Source organism: Uranotaenia lowii, chromosome 2 (assembly GCF_029784155.1).
Source record: "Uranotaenia lowii strain MFRU-FL chromosome 2, ASM2978415v1, whole genome shotgun sequence".
In the NCBI taxonomy this organism is placed as follows: Eukaryota; Metazoa; Arthropoda; class Insecta; order Diptera; family Culicidae; genus Uranotaenia; species Uranotaenia lowii.
In genome coordinates, this window is record NC_073692.1 from 394637827 (window position 1) to 394658467 (window position 20641).

At 34.7% G+C, this 20641-nt stretch overlaps 1 protein-coding gene across 1 annotated transcript; it reads right to left on the reverse strand.

Moving 5' to 3' along the window:
• Window positions 1-10722: 10722 nt before the first annotated feature.
• Window positions 10723-12634, reverse strand: LOC129743292 (uncharacterized). Its single transcript, XM_055735278.1, has 2 exons — window positions 12284-12634; window positions 10723-11302 (listed from the first exon to the last, which is right to left on the reverse strand). The coding sequence occupies exons 1-2, from the start codon at window positions 12632-12634 to the stop codon at window positions 10835-10837; spliced, it is 819 nt and encodes a 272-aa protein (XP_055591253.1). The 3' UTR covers window positions 10723-10834.
• Window positions 12635-20641: the final 8007 nt, after the last annotated feature.

The window sequence follows — 20641 nt, forward strand, 5'->3', positions numbered from 1 at the left end:
ACCTGCACGTTGTTGGCGGCGTACCACTCCATGGCCTTTTTACCGTAATGGCAAGATGCCAAATCCGGTCAAAACAGTACGGAACAACCGTGTTTCTTCAGGAAAGGCAGCCTCGATCCAGACTTCCTGGCTGTCGACAAACGTTCCCCAAACACTTTTATTACATTTGTTACGGTTGATATGGTAACTTTTAGCGATTTTGCCACCTTTGCGTGCAAGTAGCTCGGATTTTCGCGATGCGCGAGCCAAATTTTGATACGCTGCTCTTCTTCCTTGGACGGCATTTTGACAACTGAAGAATGAATTCCAAAATCAAAATAGGAGCAACATTCACACACACACCTTCAAAATGAGGGGTGTTCTGGTTTTTTTAATGCAAAATTGAAAGAAATACGTCAAGTTGATATTGACCAAATTTTGATCGTATCACCCTTTACCAGGTGGGATATAAGCTTATTGAATTAAACTCGTTAATTCATTCATACATTCCAATCAGAATAACTTTCATCTTTTTATGCAAAGGTTTATTGAACAGTAAAAAAATTATTTCAGTTGCCCTGTTTTGTCTAATCCAGAATTTAACTCTTTCCTTAAACTTAAATTCGAGAAAATTCAAATGCAGTGTGAATTCTCATGTCAAACTTTTAGGATTCAGGCGAAAAATTAGAAACTTATATCATCTGGAAGCAACTCAATCGAAAGTAATGTGTATCAGTTGGAAAGCTCAATAATGTTTAACAGAACCAGAGTCTTTATTAAATGCTAAGATTAACACGAGTTGTCTAATCTCGTGTAATATAAATGTTGAAAAAAAGTAACTTATTTTGAAAAAATTGCCAAAAACAACAATGGTGTTTAATTGAAATTAAATTTTTAAAAAAAGCGGGACGACGGGACATTCCACAAAAATGCGGGAAATGTCCAGCTTTTGCGGGATGGATGGCAACCCAACCTTAAAAGGAAAAATAATCGAAAAATATTGAAAAAAGTGAAAATTAACTTTGAAAAACAGATTTTTATCATATTTTTTTTATGGTAATTTTCAAATTTTTCAAAATATCCTACAAAGTTTTTTAAATGAACAAAAAAAAATATTTTTGTAGAACATTACAAGCATTTAAAATGTAAGCTTCAAGAGTTTTATTGAGAAAATGCATAGAAAAAGTATTATTTCAGCTATAATTTTACGAACAATCCTCAACTTTTGGCAACTCGCACTATATGACTGTATGAAAATTATTAAGATTTCATCAATGTATCAACTAGGATCAAAGAGAGATACATCGATTATTTTTCTTTTTCGAATGTTTTTTTTCCAAATTGACACTTTATTTCTCAAAAAGGGATTTTTTTTTGCCTCAGCTGCTAGGGTGAGTTAATAAAAAAGTAAAAATGAAACAAGAAAATATCTTATTCGGAGGCCATTGCAAGAGTAAAAAGTTATTAAACTTTTACCCAGCAAACATGAAATATCATTAGAAATGATAGCTTAAATCGTAAACAATGTTGATGCAAATCGGAATTCCTACCAAATCGTAAAAATCGTTACTTAAAGACGGTGTAAATCGGATATGATAAAAAGTCCGCCATGTTTGCAAAATTGTTCTCCCGCGCGAAATTCAAGTAAGAAAACATCTATGTTTTTAAAACGAACACACTTATATAGGATCTCAGTGAAACTTCATGTTTCTTTGAAGAGATCTAAATTCTACTTGAGACTAAAGCGTACATCTTTCAAGGATATAATGGCTAGCATCTTACTAATGTTAACACCACCAGCTCACTGAAAGAGTTCCATGTATGCCGTGACCAAGACTCGATCTCATGACCTCTAGCTTAGTAGACTTGAATGCTATCCTCTAGACCACAGTCGGTGGTGTTCTCTCTGCTATAAGCAGGGCAGCAGCAAATATTGTCGCTGAGCTGGCAACGGTTTGTATGCATTGAGAGCAAAACTTGCGCTCTCTCGCATACTTAGAGGATATACGAAAAAGGTGTTTAATATCGACCAATTTGTATAAATGTTATCGCTTATATTTATATTGCCTTCACTTTGGTAGGTAAATCCAGTTTTTTCGATTTTTATGCGATGATTCTATAAGGTATATGAAACGTAGAATTCCAAATATAAAATGTTTGCAGGGCAATTGTATGAAAATGACGCTTCAAATCGCTATAGAGTTATAGTTTTATTTCAGCGAAAACTACGTGTTTGACAAAAATTGTAACTCAGATTGAACAACACAACCCTACTCATAGTAAAAAGATTTATATTTTCCTATAAGCATAGTATAAGAGCTAATTTTAACTTGTGGATGATTTTGAAAATAAAACTGTAGAATATTTAGATGAAATTTTTCTTTTATATGATCAACATTCTTGAAAATCGATAGTGATTTTGACTTTTGAGAAATAAAGGTTTCAGAAGTTTTCTTTTTGTTAATTTTTTCCGGTTTTTTTTCAAAACCCTGGACTTTTATTGAGGTATTTCAAGAAATATTAAACCAAATGAAGTCATAAATATTTTAAAAAACAAAACCCAAAACGCATATCTCGGTTTTCAGCAAAGGTGTATAAAATTTAAATCTTCAATTACAAAAATCAGAAACGTTATTCCGCAATATAAGAAATAGTTTTGGTTTTATTTAAAAATTAAAAAATGAAATTTCCTTTTTTTATTGCGTTGAATCTTCAAAACTTGAACATTTATTCATGATCTGAGTCCTCGATTAAATGAGGATACTTGAGGACAATTTTGTTTTTTATGCAGGTGTGTAAGTTCATTGCTTTTCAATGAGTCATTGATTTAGTCAAAACGGAAGAATTCATAAACTTGTAAAGGTCATAACACCAAAGCTAGAGGTGATTGACACAATTTGATGATGTATTTGAATGGAAAAGTTTAGTGAGTCAAGTATTGTGTCTTAAAATGTAATGATGGTTAATATGATTCTTAAATGCTAAAAATATCTGTTTGTAGGGATATCTTTCGATGATTTTCATTAATCACTCTCTTTAACACTATTATGAAGAATATGTATGAATATTGTTAATACTTTTTTGCGTGGAACTAACGAAGTTCTCAAGTTAAAAATTTTTGCATTGAAAGCCTCAAGTCCGGTTTAAACTGAGTGTAGATCTGTTGATCTGATGTATGAATCTATGAAATATGATTCTAACACCTTAGATTCCAAAAAGCATCAGCTTTTGTTGCTTGCAATAATCGTTCTCAGACTTGATGCCGATGGTCTTTATCATAGTGCCCCTGAGAAGGGCGTTGCAAAAGGTTTCATGATACCGAATGTCCTTGTGATGAACAATTGTTAAGAAATATGTAGAATCTGGCGGAAACTTTCAGTTCAGTTGAGGTGTTTGCTTTCGAGAGACCTCAGATCATATTATCTTCTCGGTAGAAGTTTGAAATAAGAAACCTATCATTTTGGTTTCGATACCTACCATTACCTTCGTTAGACGGATGAGTTCCATGTTGCAGCTGGGTTTTTGAAGTTTTATAATGCTACTGATACTATACATCTTAGGCAAAAAGGTCTATGACACAGAAGCTGTTTTATTATTGTGAGAAACGAATATTAAAGACAGCTGATTTGAATGCAAAAACAATTTGAGGGCTGACAATCAAAAACATTAAAATCACAATTGGAAGACAATCGAATTCGTTTTTCCATGGACAAATTTATTCTTAATGTTGATTCTAGACACTTTTATTCAATGTTGATTTTCTAAATAAGTGTCATAAATCATGACAGAAACACAATTTAAGGCAGCTGTTAGCGACCACTCATCGGCAATCTCAAAACATTCAGCTATGTTTGGTACCAAAGCAAGAGTTATATCATCGTTTGTTTGACAAACGAAATAGCGAAAAAGATTCTAAACAAACAAACGTTGAACCAATTTTGCCGGCCGATGAAAGGTGTCGGAAAAATTCCACGGTACCACACATCCCACTCAACCGTCATACAAGCATTGCTAATGTTTGTAAACAAATTTTCTACCGCAGTTGAAATTCGCTCTTGGTTTTGAAAGTAAGAGGTAACTTTTTGAATAGATGGGAAAACTTTAGGCAAGAATTTTTTGGTAACTACTGTCATATAAAATAAGTTAAAAAGTTTACAAGCTATGGATAACATCAGCAGTCACTTTTAAAGTCAGAACATAATTCTAACCTCTGAAAGAATTTCACCTTTAGAAATAGGTAAGTGGTACTGACAGTTTTTGATGAAATAGTAGGTACCAGCAAATGGTGCATCTTGGGTGAAATTTATGCTCCTCAACCCAAGACATCATCAGAATGAAAAATGGAAATCATTTCAGCAGTTCCAGCAAAATTACAGCTCCAGGTATTCTGGTTCGTGTAGAATTTCCATCTGGATGACACATTCGCCATCAGGTGTTAGAAGAAAATGCTTGGTGGGGTACATTTTAAGGGCGAGCATTACAAGAAACTCAGCGCTCTGCCAGCTGCACCATGTCAGCTAACATGACAAGGTGTGCTCAATTTTAACATTACATCCAAGATGAGAAGCAAGTGCATCCTGATGCACGTGACGAATGCGTCAAGCGTGACGCCGTTTTCTGGATGATGGAGTGCACTTTTGTGTGGAGAATTCATCAGTTTAATGTGATGCTTGCCGTGCTACGAGATGACAAGTCACGGAAAAAAGCTTTTTTACGATTTGGATTTTTCGCTTAGAAGCTCCTACTTTTAACAGTAATTTTAAATGAGTAACAATATATGGCCTGTCCCGACTCAAATTGCATCACGGGAAAGGCAGGCTACTAGACCAAGTTTAGGTTTCAAAGAGGCTTGGGGAGTCTTACAAAACAATCGGTGTTACTTGGGTTTGTTTCAAAATAATTCAATACTATTCGATGGACCTTTCCAGTGCATTGAGAGGATTCATGTCCAAAGGTTCAAAAATGACCACGATCGAGAAAAACTGGAAATGGAGCTGGAGTTGGGCTTCATTGGATATTTTAACTAACCCATAAATTCAGTTGCAATATATCAAGTTTCAGCAAAAATAGTCTTTACGGCAGTTTCAGGCTTTGTTCAGAACATCGATTTTCATTGAACAATTTTGTATTCATCCCAATTATATACAACGACTAAAAAACTTTACAAATTTAACAAAAACAAACCAGCTATTAAGACGATATCATAAAAACTTTATTTTATTTAAATGAGTTCAGTAGTTTTGCAGCTGGAGCCAAAACTGTAAACTGCTTATTTTCAATGTGATGTTTTGATAAAAAAAAATCACATTATTGGTTTCCATTTTGTATAGAATTACCCCATAGAAGGGCATTAAGAAGAACTGCATCATGCGTAAGGTTGCCAGAATTTTTTCAGCACGTATCCGGGCCGGATAATCTAGGCCATTTTCAAATTAAAACTTGGCAAAATTCGGGCATTCGATTTCAAATAGACGATCATAAATCCGGGCAATATCCGGCCAAATTTTCTCAATACCGTAAAACGGGGTAACATTGATCACCGGGGTAAATTTGACCAACAAGAAACTTTTCCACATTATCATCAATAACTCAGTCTATAGTTTGAATTCTTGAAAACTGTTTACTACATTTGAAAGCCTTTTAATTGAGTATCAAATTGGCAAAATTTGGTTCGTATTTGAAATTTTTTTCTGTTAGTAAAAAATATAATTTCTAAATCTTAAAATATCTATTTTTTCAAGGCTCGCAAACAAACAGCTCTCCTGATGATTCCAAAAAGCTTTTAGAAGCAAACGAGTTATTTAATGTGAAAGAACAACTTTTTTTTCTTTGTATATGAACAGTTATAGTGCTATTTTTATAGTCATTTAATGATAAATTTTCGATATTTAAAAAATAAGGACATTTTCCAAGAGTAAGCCCGTATTGGACAAAGGGATAGGAACCCTATCAAATCGTCAACTTTGAAGAAAAAAATAAAAATGGAAATAGTGGGAGGTGTGGGATGCTAATATTTCACAGTTTAAGAATATCATAAGTAACTAAGCTAATTCGCATTATTCCAACGACACCATCGAATAGCCCCTCGTCGGTTGTCGCGTGGTTTATCCCTCGTCGCGTTCAACTGTCACATCAGCCAGCCAGTCACCGACTCGCCTCGGTTCGGGCAAGGCTCGCGCGACCATCAGCCACATTCCAGGGGCAAGTTAACTTTCCCGTCCAGCTTGTAAGTACACCGGAAGGCAAGAACCCAATACCAGGAATCTCTCCCCGAAGCAGAACCCACAATTGGCGATCCTGCTGGATAATGCAAAAGGTATGTATGTATTTATCTTAGAACCTGTTTTTTTTTCTCTTCAGAAACAGTAGGGAAGATTCTTGCGTTTGATGTAGGGTAGCCATTTTGAATATTCGACTGTAGTTGCAGAGAAAAATGAACATAATCCGCATTTGTCTATGCTTAGTTACTAGTTGTGCGCTAAGTTTAGCACCGATAGTGCCCCAGCTTTGAACTGAGCATGAATGGTTTCTCTGTGGAATGGTGGAACACTCAAGGTTCTTTCAGTGTTGCGGATGCGTGTGTGAGTGAGTGAGGTAGCAATACACTGAAGACGGTTTGTGATCGATGATGTCGGGAAGTTAAAAAGAAAAACTGAGCGAATGGAGCAAATGAATACGGCATAGTTTGTCTTAACAAACTAAAAATAAGTGTAATACGAACATTTAATTATAGTTTCTTTACCAAATTAGATTTTTTGGATTGAAGTTGTGAGGCGCGATGCAGACTTCCGCCTATTCCAAAAATCTGACGCGATGTAGACTTCCGTCAGTACTGACACCAGCTTGGCGAGATGAAGACTTCCGCCTAACCGACTTCCGAAAACCTGACGCGATGCAGACTTCCGTCAGTACACTCCTTTGCTTGGCGCGATGAAGACTTCCGCCTAGTACGATGAAATCTGACGAGATGCAGACTTCCGTCAGTAGCAATGTTTCAAGGATATTCCCAGCGTGGCGCGATGCAGACTTCCGCCTAATAGACTTCCGAAAACTCCTTTGCTTGGCGCGATGAAGACTTCCGCCTAGTTCGATGAAATCTGACGCGATGCAGACTTCCGTCAGTACACTTCTTTGCTTGGTGCGATGAAGACTTTCGCCTTGTTCGATGAAATCTGACGCGATGCAGACTTCCGTCAGTGGAAATATTTCAAGAATGTTCTCAGCGTGGCGCGATGTAGACTTCCGCCTAATTCACTTCCGGTAATCTGACACGATGCAGACTTCCGTCAGTATTGTCCTTTGAAATGCCTCACTCTGACGTGGTGTTGTCTTGCGCCTAAACGAAGATATGCTTTAGTGAGATAATATTAGTCCTTGAAGCCGCGATGGATATCTTGGTCAGTCGAGTTTGATAAGGAATAAACTGCTGCTAAGAAAAATAGAAACTTAACAATTAAGGTGTCGACATTTCGATTGACGTCAATCAAAGCTGTTAAAAGTGGCTATGTGATATTTCCTAAGAAATCTTTGAGAAAGCAAAGTGTTATTTAAAAGTTATAAAATGCAATTTGTCGGTTGGTTAATATGAAGAAGTCTTCCTTCAATAAAGGCAAAAGAACTTCGGAGACACATCAAAGTTTGCATGGTCAGAATGCATCACCGAAAACGGACAAAATTATCCGAACAAAATCTGACAAAACTATGTGAGCTATAAAATTATAAGGTAAAGTAACTAAATAATCGAACTGCTACTTGGAGATAATGGAAACTTAAAATGAACAAAATCCTTGATTGGGACGAGTATGTTTCCATTTCAACGGAAAAGCCTATCTGTTCACCGTTTGGTCGATAATAAGAGAACCTTGGTTGCCTTCAGATTTTTCTGAACAGCTAGAGCAGTACGTTACAGCTGAATTCTTTTTAAGTACCATTTAGTGTGAATAAGTTTAACCATCATGGTTCAACCCTTTTTCGCATCCTTTACTGACACTGTTACTATGGCAAAATTGTTCACGAAGTTCCAATATCTTGACTGAGTATGCCACGAGTACTAACTATTTCGAGGTACCGATTCAAAACAATTAAAACATTCATTGGCCAGTTTCCAGTTCTTACTCAGAAGTGCTTGATAGAACCAATAAAATACAGCGATTCAACGAGACCTTTTCTCATGATAAAAAAGGGCTACGTACACATAACTCTACTTCTTCACTAAAATACCGACAATTGGAAAAGTTTATTCAGCAATATGCTGCTTCTGATGATGATATTTTTAAGCCTGAGAGAATTTGAAGTAGGATTGATAACTTAAAAAAAACACGTATTATTGTGATAGAAAAGACTATTTTTTTTTTTAAATAAGTGTCGAATAGTAGTTGAAGCCTGTCAACTACCAGCGAACCATAAAAGAAATTGCTGCGGCTAATAAAAGCACAGCAGAAAGCAAGCCGTGATCCGATCCTTGATTTGTTCCATGTAATCTTAAATTCTAGTCTAAATAAAGCTGACTGGGACAAATTTTTTGTTGAAGTCATGTTAATCCTCAAAAGCATTTTCTGTAGTTTTTTGTAAACCATAAACCATAATTTTCTGTAGTTCGTCGCGCTATTGAATGATTAGTTACTCCAAAGGGAACTTTATGCGGATGTCCCATTATTCATCAAACTTGCATCTTATGTGTGAGACTTTTGAAAGTTGCACTTAAAGTTGTTTCATTCTCTTCTCAACAGTTTTGCTACAATTCCCCAGACACGGGGTTTCTATTGTGATGAATGAGGTTTTGAAACTTTGTTTGTAGGTAGGTTAGTCAAAAAAGTTCCATCAAAGTACTATGGAAAATACGCTGTTTGTAATGTCCATACAAAGATCCTTTAAGTCGTCAGTACTGCATCGGAGCATTGTTCCTCTGTAGTTGAATATAGAATAAATGGAGCAATTGTTGCTGTACCATCGTTGGTTTCACCAGCCAGCTGATTCAAATAATTTCATGCAGCTTACAAGGAGTTGCTTCACTTCACATTATCTATCGGTTAGCAGTCCAGGATGTGTTTCTTGTTGATTTTAAATACTTATGCGTTAATAGCGAAGGCAATGAAATCCTTACGAAGCTAACGCATATCTGGAATAAAGGCCCCACATTCTATTGTGATGTACATATTCGTTCGGTAGTCAACGTTTCCGCACCTTTGCTAGGGCACAGCTGGAAGCCGATCTACAGCAACATCGCAGGGTCCTCCTTTGTCGACGTAAGCAGTTTGACTAGCGACGACAGACTCACGTATTTTTGCTTTGTAGCGCAGGATTCATTAACATTCCAGAAGCACAACCATCTTTAGCGCCTGAAGGGTTTTTTTTTTAAATCTGAAATAATAATTAATTTTCTTGTCAGTTAAATACAATTGAGTTAAAATATGTCGAATTTACCATGATTCCAGGGTTGTCTACAATTAGCTTTTCATTTTCACGTTTAAAAGGATTTTAGTCAGACCTCCAACCATAATGACTAGCTCAATGATTAAGGATTTACGTAGCGGAATTTGGTTAAACATTTTCATAATAGTATGCTGGTACTTAGCGCTGATTTTGTTGCAATGTCCGTTTGTTTTCGGTACAAATCTGACAATAAATTGTTGATTTTCTATTCATCAACTTTACTAGCATCGGGATTCCGATGATGAGAATTTCAATCTGTTCAGCCACAATATACGAGCCCTTTCCATAGGAAGTGAACCGGAACAAGGTCAAACAAAAAACGGAAAACACCGGTAACGTTTGCATGGAACCCCGGATGTCTAACAGAAGCTGGGTTTCGAATCAATTCAATGTTTTTCCAGAGTGGATTCAAGGTTTTACACCATCACTAGGTATCACTTTTTGTAATTCCCTTTTGTGCATGAATTTCTAGGTTGATCTGATTTGTTTACAGTTTGGTTTTCTCCTTAAGCCTAGTCCACACTAGGCGACTTGAACTGCGATCTTCGTTGCTGAGACGTGTTTATATTTACATCTAGGTGTCGGGAGACTTTGAGACATGTTTACAATCGTCATGTAAACAACACCAAAAACAGGGTTGCCAATTATTAATGACTTATTTGTTTTTCGTTCAAATTGCATACATACTGTGATTTTAGTTTCATTTTGTCTGTCCAACATGGAAAACATACTTTTTGGAGTTAGCTCTTGTTTGGTGATTATCACTAGCCAAAAATCAAAAAAATCTAGACGCTGGTGGACTCGCGAACTGCTTGCCGAAGGCCCTAGTTTTGGGAATAATTTGCTGAACAAATTAAGAATGGAGGATGCCATGGGGTTTCGAAACTTCACTCGACTGACGCCGGTGGATTTTGAAGAATTGCTGCTGAAAGTGGGAGGAAAAATTTCCAAAAAGGATACCAAATTTAGAGAAAGCATTCCAGCTCATCTGCGATTAGCAGTTACGCTACGTTTTCTGGCTAGTGGAGACTCGTTTACGAGTCTTATGTATACATTTCGAATATCGAAACAAGCCATATCGGAAATAGTACCAGAGGTTTGCGAGGCCATAATTTCATCTTTGAGGGAGTACATCAAGGTAAGAACACACATTTATTTGAGAAAACAAGATAAAAAATTAATTTATTATTCGATAAAAAAAATTCCAAGTTTAAAAAATTCAACAAAATTATAACTAATAATAAATTTAAAAAAGAAAAGAAATTAATTAGTACAGACTGAAATCCAATGGAGGAGATGAGCTACAAGATATTGTCACTGATGAATCTGACTCCAAATACTCAACTGGATCGATCTCGACAGCCACTGGCTCGGGAGTGATTTCGTGTGGTATTTCGTTGACTATTTCGTAAGGAATTTCGGGCTAAATACCGCTTGAAATTTCCTGAGGAATCTCACGGGAAATTTCTCGCGGATTTGATCGACGCGTCGCGCGAGGAATATCATGCAGAATCTCACGAGGAATCTCTCGAGGCATTTGGCATGGAATCGCACAAGGAATGTCTCGCGGAACATCGTGCGGGATCTCTCTGGCCAGCAGACCCAAGTCCAGCTCGAACAAAATGTCGTTCATTTTTTTCTGGGCCACGGCGGTTTCCATTTTGGGTCTGCTACTGTTCCGTAGTTTGTTGGCTATATAATCGCCAAACGCCGAATACTCGTCCCTTGCAGAGACATTGTCGCATAACATCTTCATGCATTTGACAGCCTGTTCTGCAGGGGAATCGTGTTTCTTTATCCGTTTCGAAGATGATGGGCGTTCGGCGTCATCAACCGAGAGAGGTTCCTCGTTCTGATCCTCATGATAATCGCTGGAGTTTAACAACGAAATCTGAAAAAAATAAGAATTGTGTTAAAAAAAGATCTATTGATAAAATTAATATTAATAAAAATTTATATAAGAAAACATTAAACTTTCTTTTTCGTTACAGAGACCGACTTCGGAAGATTCGTGGAAAAGAATTGCCAGAGAATTCCAGAACAAATGGAACTATCCACAATGCATAGGAAGTATTGACGGGAAACATGTGCAAATACTTGCTCCGCAACATAGTGGCAGTATGTATTATAATTACAAAGGCACATTCAGCATTGTGTTGCTGGGTGTTGCAGATGCTAATTATAATTTCATATACGCCGATGTTGGTTGTCAAGGCCGTATTTCGGATGGAGGTGTTTTCAAATCTACATCGCTACACAAGCACCTGGAAAACAACACTGCACACGTTCCTGGAGTTGAAGTATTACCAGGGCGAACTCAACCTGTTCCTTACGTTCTAGTGGGGGATGACGCTTTTGCTTTGTCAAGATATTTAATGAAACCCTATCCTGGAGAATCTCTGACTATTCCGCAAAGAATATTCAACTATCGGCTAAGTAGGGCTCGTAGAATTGTTGAAAACGTTTTTGGCATTATGGTTTCAAAATTCCGCGTTTTTCAAAAACCGATCGCACTTGAACCAGCTAAAGTTGAGTCTGTCGTTTTGACTTGTATATATTTACACAATTTTTTGCGTAGAAACTCAGACTCCAGAAAGGCCTATACACCGTCCGGAAGCTTCGACACCAATGACAGAGATGGCAATATCATCGAAGGAACATGGAGAAGAGAAGTCAACGAAGAAAATCGTTTAGTCAGCCTACAAAATATTCCCCGAAAATGTTCTGCAAACGTCCAAAAAATTCGGGATGAATTTCGCGATTATTTTGTTTCGTTGGACGGAGAGGTAACTTGGCAATATGATGCAATATCATAAAATTCCTTTAAGTTTTTGAAAATAAATAATTTGATAAAAAAAATAACCTTACTTACTTCATTCGTATCGTTCTCATCCTGGGTATCATCTAAATCGGTGTTCCGAGTTTTTTTTGGTTCAATTGCTGGTTGCAAAAATTGCAAATATTTGAACGCGAACCACGACGATTCCTTAGGAGAGGATCCACTGGCCGTACAAGTTTTTTTTCGTTCACGGTTGTACGATGTTTTAAGATTGTGTATTTTTTTCTCAATCTCCGATACCGATTCATTAAATTTAACTGCAAGTGATTCACGAGCCAGCTTTCTTTTGATTCTGTTTTTGTAGTCTTTGTTCTTAACATCCCACAAACAGGGCATAGACTGGTAGTCTTCAATGAATCTTAAAACTTTCTCACTTGACCACATTTTAGATTATTTCACAGGCGTTTTTTTTTCTTATGTCGAAAGCAGCTAAAAAAACAATATTGACTGCACTCTTATGCCGAAAACGTCAGCGAATGAGTATAAACCTCTTAAAAGTATGCGCATGCATTGAACTTTCTTTAAATAAAAATAGAATGTATATAACCGTTTGAAATATTAGTTATATTTCTACTATGTAAAAATTTTAATGCAACCGGAAAATTTATTTTAAATTTAAAACCTTTAAAACTATTTGTTTTCAGAAATTCGCATGAATATAAAAAATATGGCATCACTGTTCTTGAACTGTCAGTGGTCTACAGACATGTCTATAGACGTTTTCGGAAACTTGTTGTGAAACGTGTCTCAGCTATCAAAATCGCAGTTCAGTCGCCTAGTGTGGACTAGGCTTTACACTATAAATCGAAACAATTGATAATCCAAAATCGTGTTCACCCAGGGATGAGCGCCTTCAGTGTAAAACCAAGAAAGATGTTTGAAAAGGATTTATACGTGGATGCAAATTGAACCATAAATTAAAATGTTTAAACATTTTTAAGATTTATATTATGATGTGAGATTTTTTTTTCCATTTTGATTCAATTTTATTTTTAGAGTAGGAGGGGGATGTGGGATGCTAATATTTCACAGTTTAAGAATATCATAAGTAACTAAGCTAATTCGCATTATTCCAACGACACCATCGAATAGCCCCTCGTCGGTTGTCGCGTGGTTTATCCCTCGTCGCGTTCAACTGTCACATCAGCCAGCCAGTCACCGACTCGCCTCGGTTCGGGCAAGGCTCGCGCGACCATCAGCCACATTCCAGGGGCAAGTTAACTTTCCCGTCCAGCTTGTAAGTACACCGGAAGGCAAGAACCCAATACCAGGAATCTCTCCCCGAAGCAGAACCCACAGGAGGGCCTAGGGGAATGTGTGAAGGTTAAATTTAATTGTATTTTGAAGCTCAAACTATTTAGCAATTATAATTATTTTTGCCCCTAAATATAGGCAGCATCATAGTTCTTTTTTCGATAATAAATATTTTGAAAATAAAACGTTAAAAATCAAGGTTAAATTGATAAACTAGCATTTTAAAATATTATGAAGGTGTTTTGTATCCTTTATGATCAAGAAAACGTGTTAAAACCGTCAGAATAAAGACTGATCAATGTCACCCCAAAGCATCAAATTCTGAACAGAGACGAAAACGATTTTTAAATCAAATTTATAGAGGTCCAATAAATTTCGGAATCCATGTTTTACGTTCATAGGAGTCCAGTACTAGTTTTAAAAATCTAAAACATGTCACATTTCCCTTTACAGAAAAAATAATCGAAAAGTATTGAAAAAACTGATCAATATTACCCCGGATTACGGTACTCAGAAATTCCTCAACAAAAATCAAGGAAAAAATGAAAAACATTTAACATTTTTTTCATCAAAAATCGTCGATAGATTTTGAACAGTATTTTAGGCTTCCAAAAACCCTCTCAAGATTATTTTTTTTAAATTTGCTCAAGAAGTTTCGTTTTGGGGGTGATGGTTGATTTTTGTTGTTTAATTTGCTAAATAGAATGAATAAATCCGGGCAAAATCCGGGCATTTTCCAATGGAATCCGGACAACCGGGCCGGGCCGGACTGTTCTCAAATTTAGTAAAAAATATCCGGCAAACCCGGATAAAACCGGGCAATCTGGCAACCTTACTCATGCGGGAGGTTTTGATGACAAATTGTTTCCTATAACATTTATGCTTCGAAAATGCATACATGAAGAACAGTTTAAAAAAAAAGATACTAAGAATATCTCTTTATTCGGGCTTAAGTTCTTTTATACTGTGAGTTATTCATATTAAATCATGATTTTGAAAGTGTTCAAAAGTGTTTTGAAGCTTTCAATAACAAATGAGAGATCTTGAAGGCTTTATTTGAAAGTAAAACAGAATGATGGTTCATATCACATTTAAATTTAATTGTTGTTTACTCAATACACTCAGATTATAGTTTTATTATTTGTTTTTCAAGTGTCTACTACATAAATATTGTTGAGCAACAAAACAATAAAATAAATTTTTAGCTAAATTTTCCTTAACTGGATGCTTCAGTAGGTTTAAGTTATTTTATCAATAACTAGTTGATTTTACCCGGCGTTGCTCGGGTTCGCAAAAAATATAAATCAAAATGACTCGTAGGACTTTTCGAAATTTTGGAAGCTTTGTGTTCCTCATTAGGTATAAGAAATTTAGCCAATTTCAGGCCATGTTAGCTATATAGTTTGGTTAGTCTTTTTTATGTTTTGATTGAGATTATTTATTGTTTTTCTCGTGTTCGTAATTTTTAGAAAAAAATTTGTTTGTGTTTAAAGAAATTTAAAACTATTTCCCTTGAATCCTTGTTCATCCTGTCATAACAAACATTTTTTTACCCACCATTTCTAAGGAAGCTTGAATAGCACTTACCTGATATCTCCAGCTGATAAAACTGTTTTTTTTCAACTTTCACATCCTCCATTTAATAAAAATCTCTTTGAGAAATCATTCCACTTTTCAAGTTGGACGATCTCCCTTTACAATGGTATATTCAAGTTTTAGTTACTTAGAAATTTTCAAAAAAGACTTTCGAATCTTGTTGAACCATGTTCAAAACTCACTTTGCATGTTTTCAATTGTATATGTGCTTCATAAAATCACACCTTTCTGAGTACTTGTTCTTAAACGTTAAAAGTTCCACTAATACGTTTTTGAAGTTATCGAAAACAAACTATCTCTGAACCGAAGTTACCATTATAATGTTTTGAAATAGTTTTCGTTTGTGTTATATTTCAATGTTTCCATTGTTGGACACAATCATCCCATTAATTTTGAAAAGTGATCAATGTTGTCAAGTCACATTGATGACCAAAAATGACTCAAAAGTTAGAAATTGGCCAATGAATTGAAATATATAAAACTTAAAACCTTAGATTTAATTTCCTAATCAATTTTCTAAGCCCCCGTTTGAATTCCTCGAAGGCTATCTAAAAGGCTGAAAGCTGAATCTTATAAATTTTTCTTTCTCTATGAAAAATCCCAAAAATATGAAAATGGTTGGCCCTTAAAAGCTGGAATTTATGAAAATCGGTTCATAAGTTTTTCAACACTCAGTCCAAAAAGTTGTTCAGCTGAAAAAGTCAATTCATTGTTCACTGTTCAGTTTACTGTATATTTTGTAGAGCCTCAAAGCCCCCCCAGCGGCGGCGGTAAAGAGCTTTGATAAACACTATGTACAACTCTTGTCAATATCTATATTCCTAATAACAGGCTAGTTAGATTTTTCAATTCAAAATGTAGGCATTTTATTACATCCAAATATCTCGTACCGGTACCACGTGCTTTGAACAGTAGAAGGAAAAAAATACCCGCCAAAATTTCCCCTTTCAAATCTTTTATGTTCAGCAAGCATTGTTTTGCTCTCCAGTACACGTGAACTCTGGATGGTCGTTTCTAATGCCCGGCCCCTGGTGATTGTAAAAATAACCCCACCAAAGGAAACGAAAATCGGTTGCCAAAATGGGTGCCATGACTTTTGATTTGTGGGAATAAAAACGAAAGTTGTATAGGAGGGTCCCTTTTCTTAGGGAGGAGGGGCTCAGAACTATTACTAAAACCTTACCCTGGTCCAACTACACTTCTGTACCAAATTTCAGGCTGATCGGTTACGCGGTGTGGATTTGTATAAGGTGCATACAAACAAACAAACATATATAGTCCAACTCATCTTTATATATTAGATTAATAACACTAGTTTACATAATTTTGAAGAAAAAAAATCGTAAACTTTGACCGACCCACATTTTTAATGTGAAACTGAGCGCAGATTCCGAAAATGAAATTTCAAGTTTTTACTTGGAGCGAGTGCGATTTACCATGTTGAATTCGTCCTTTACTGGGATTCGTAAACTGCGGCTCGTTAAATTTAAAAAAAATTCTAAAATAACTTAGTAACCATAACTTATTTAATTTTCATCCAATTTTGATAAATAACCACTTAGAATCTTTGTTTTGAATTGAAATTAAAGGCCACTATAAAAACAAATTTTTTAAAGGTTACCATCGAGTCTAAAACATTCACTGAAACAAAATTTTGTCTACAAAAAGGCGTTTTTTATGATTTTTTTCTATCATAATGTCATTAATATCATCAATAGGGGAGAATGAGGATACTTGATTCCTGGAGATAATTGATTCCTTAGTTATATCTCGAAACTGGGATGACTTACAAGGATCAAATGTTTTAGAAAAATGTGCTAAATAGAGCAAAACAATTATGCTATAAGTTCAAAAAATTTAAACAAAATAACTTTTTGAGTTTTTGAACTTTGTTTGAAAAATTTCACAAAATGCGACTTGAAGATCTTTTTGTTTCACTTATAATGTTTCTGACATGAAAAATTTAAACAAAAATATATATTCCAATACATATATCGATAGAGTGTAATATGAACTTCATAATACCAAATTTTCAAAACAATGGTAAACTCTTAACATTTTTCAGATTAAGTTTTTTAAAATGTTCATTATGAGTTCAATTGATCCCTTGAGTTCAAAAAGGTATTTTTTTTCTTTTAAATGAATCGTGACCATTTCTGATTACAAGATTACGATTATTTATCCGATAACTAATATTTAAATAATAATCGTCTGGCATAAAGGGCTAGGAAAGTTGATTTTCTCTTAATTTCAGAAAATAGCGCATTTAAGTATGCAATGATATTACGGTCGAGATAAAGTTTCGGAATTTTCTTCTTCAAACATTTATAAATAGTGAAATGAGAATAAACGTGACCAAAAAAGTAAATTTAAATTCTTTTTTGAATTTTGTTTAATTTTTTTCAAGGACTAGGGCCCTCAGAAAGAAGGATCAAGTCTCCTTCAATAATGGATCAAGTCTCTCTTAACTTCAAAAATATCGCAATTTATTTACTTCCACGAAAATGTTACTAGTTCCTTTACTGGTTCATGTATCGTTCCAACTTAGCCAACTTAGGAGCATATAAAGTTGAAATTACACGCTGTCAGGTAATGCAAAAGACGGCGAGTTGCTAAATTTATCCAAAAAGATATGATAAAATTAAGAAAAGGGGATCAAGTATTCCCATTTTCCCATACTGTTGATCATACGCAAAAATGAAGTTCTGATGATCGATAGAAAATTTATTCATATTTTATATGCAAAATAGAGATTTCAAATCACTGTTATACAGTCAAAGATGTTTTAATATTAGTAAAAGTACTTTTATTATTTTTCTAAATTTTTATATTTGCAGCATAACTCAAAACTGTTCAACTAAGAATTTTTTGAATTCAATTTTCGGATTCCGCGCTCAATTTCACATGAAAAATTGATGTTCAATGTACTTAGTTCAAAATTGCTGTAAACAACTATTATCAATGATAACTTATCAATAATCCTGTAAACAAAATAGAAATTAAAATAAAGTTTTTTCAAAGATCGTTATTCTGGAAATAAGTTCAGATCTAATTTTACAGTAGTGATTTTCACCTGTTTTGTGTTTTATTTTGAGTAATTTTTTAATTGTATTCCGAACTTGAATTCTACATTTTTAACCTGAATGAAAATTTTGAATTCCCAATAAATATATAACAGAATAAACAGAATCCTTAACCGTAAATCTATTATAAGACACGGTGTGCCAAAATACGTTATTAAAAAATAAAAATGACCAGCAAAACGGCACTCGGCATTCGAAAGATATAGTATTCAGACATCCATCCTGAAAATTTGGAAATGTTTCATCGGGCTTTTTTGAAATTAGAGCGATTTTAAATGTTTAAGTAAATTTGCATTAGATTCCCAATGGGGTTTTTCGACCTAATATTCTATGACCATGGATTTTTCTGACTACATATTTTATGACAATCACCCAGTTCAATGACTTTATAGAAAAATTTATGCCCGACAACTTTGTCGAAGACTGGAAAAAGATTTGAGTTGATCCTGAAAAGTTACTGGCAATTTTCTAAAACTTTAGTAGACTGATTGAAATGTTTCCATGTTTCTTAAGTTATTTTTCAATTCCGCTTCATTAAAAAGCAAATATATCTTTCCAGGCGTAGTTTGAATCGTTTTTGGGTCTTCGATAAAGTTATTTGGGATAGAATTTTCAGCACAAATGTGTATGTAATAGTAAATGTATGGGTAATAGTCATCATACAAGCAAGCTTCTACTGTCACAGATACCTTTTCTAACAATTATATGACATGAAAGATAATCTAGGTTAAAAAAGTTATAAAACTCAAATTTTTTTTTAATTTTTTTTAAGTGAAACATTAATTGAAAAGATTCGAAAAAGAACATACATTTCACTGAGCTTAAAACTAAAATAAACGAAGCTCTAGGTGACTTTTTTGTGGAGAAAAAACTATCAATATTTTTAAACTTCAAACTAAAAAAATATCAAAATTGCGCGAGTTTGCGCGATTTTTTTTTCTATTGCACATGATTTGAGAAGTTATCAATTTTCAAATGATATCAAACATTTTGCCGGGACTTGCTAGGAACATAAACAAAAACACTAATCTGTAAAAAATCAACTTTAAAAACAACAAATCAATAAAAGAATTTTAAAGCACTGCAGACTGTTTCTATAATCATCTAATTTTATCTATTATACTTAAAATTATTTAACATCCCTCCATTGAAGTTGTCCATTTCAAAATTTCAATTTTGTAACTTAAGAAAGTTTTATTCATTGATATGATGTAGTCGCGCTGATTCAACAATTTGTAGAAAATTTCTGTCTCATAAAAATACTAAAGTTTCGACAGTTGCTACAGCTTATAAACACAGCTACAGCAAAAAGTGACCGGTACATGGTGCTAAATTTATTCAAGAATCAAATACACATTGACATAAAAAAAACCAATGAGATTTAAATTTTGAGTTTTGGCCAGGTTTTTGGGTAAAATACTCTTTTGTGCGTCATATGTGCATTATGCTTTTCGAAACAAAGTTGTATGCGAAAGATAACAGAAAGTCAAAAGGAGGTCATCAGTGCTAACTTCATAAGTCGTTTTAAAAGTCGTGAATCATATTACCCTGACGTTCTTTGCAATACTTGTCGAATTGTCTGCAATCAATACGCTGCTGGCAATTTTGAACGAAAAATATCAGTGAGGGAGAATCTTAAACTGCCAAACTCTTCCAAATTCCACATTTTACGATTCCATGTAAAGGATTTTTGCGAATACACCGGAAAATCGCTGGGTGTATTCGGAGCCTCGGAGAGTGTTCATCATGATTTTTCAGAAACGTGGAAACGATATCAAACCCCCGATACATCGAAATTGTACTATGATCATCTCTTAAATGCTGTTGTGGACTATAACAGTGGTCGTCTGTGTTGATTTTTAATTTAAAATTAAAAAAAATCGTTTATTTTTATTGTTGAATCCAAGAAGGTAATCAAAAATGACTATTTTAAAGCCAATATTACGCTATTTACCTTGTTCGAATAAGCACATTTTAAACACGAAAAAAATGGTTGAAGACCCAAAAACGATTCAAACTACGCCTGGAAAGATATTCGCTTTTAAGTGAAGCTGAATTGAAAAAAAAACTTGAAAAACATGGATAAATTTCAATCAGTCTAATAATGTTTTAGAAAATTGCCAATAACTTTTCAGGATCAACTCAAATCTTTTTCCAGTCTTCGACAAAGTTGTCGGGCATAAAATTTTCTATAAAGTCATTGAACTAGGTGATTGTCATAAAATATGTAGTCAGAAAAATCCATGGTCATAGAACATTAGGTCGAAAAACCCCATTGGGAATCTAATGCAAATTGACTTAAAAATTTAAAATCGTTCTTATTTCAAAAAAGCCCGATGAAACATTTCCAAATTTATAGAATGGGTGTCTGAATACTTTATCTTTCGAATGCCGAGTGCCGTTTTGGTGGTCATTTTTTATTTTTAATAACGTATTTTGGCACACCGTGAAGAGTTTT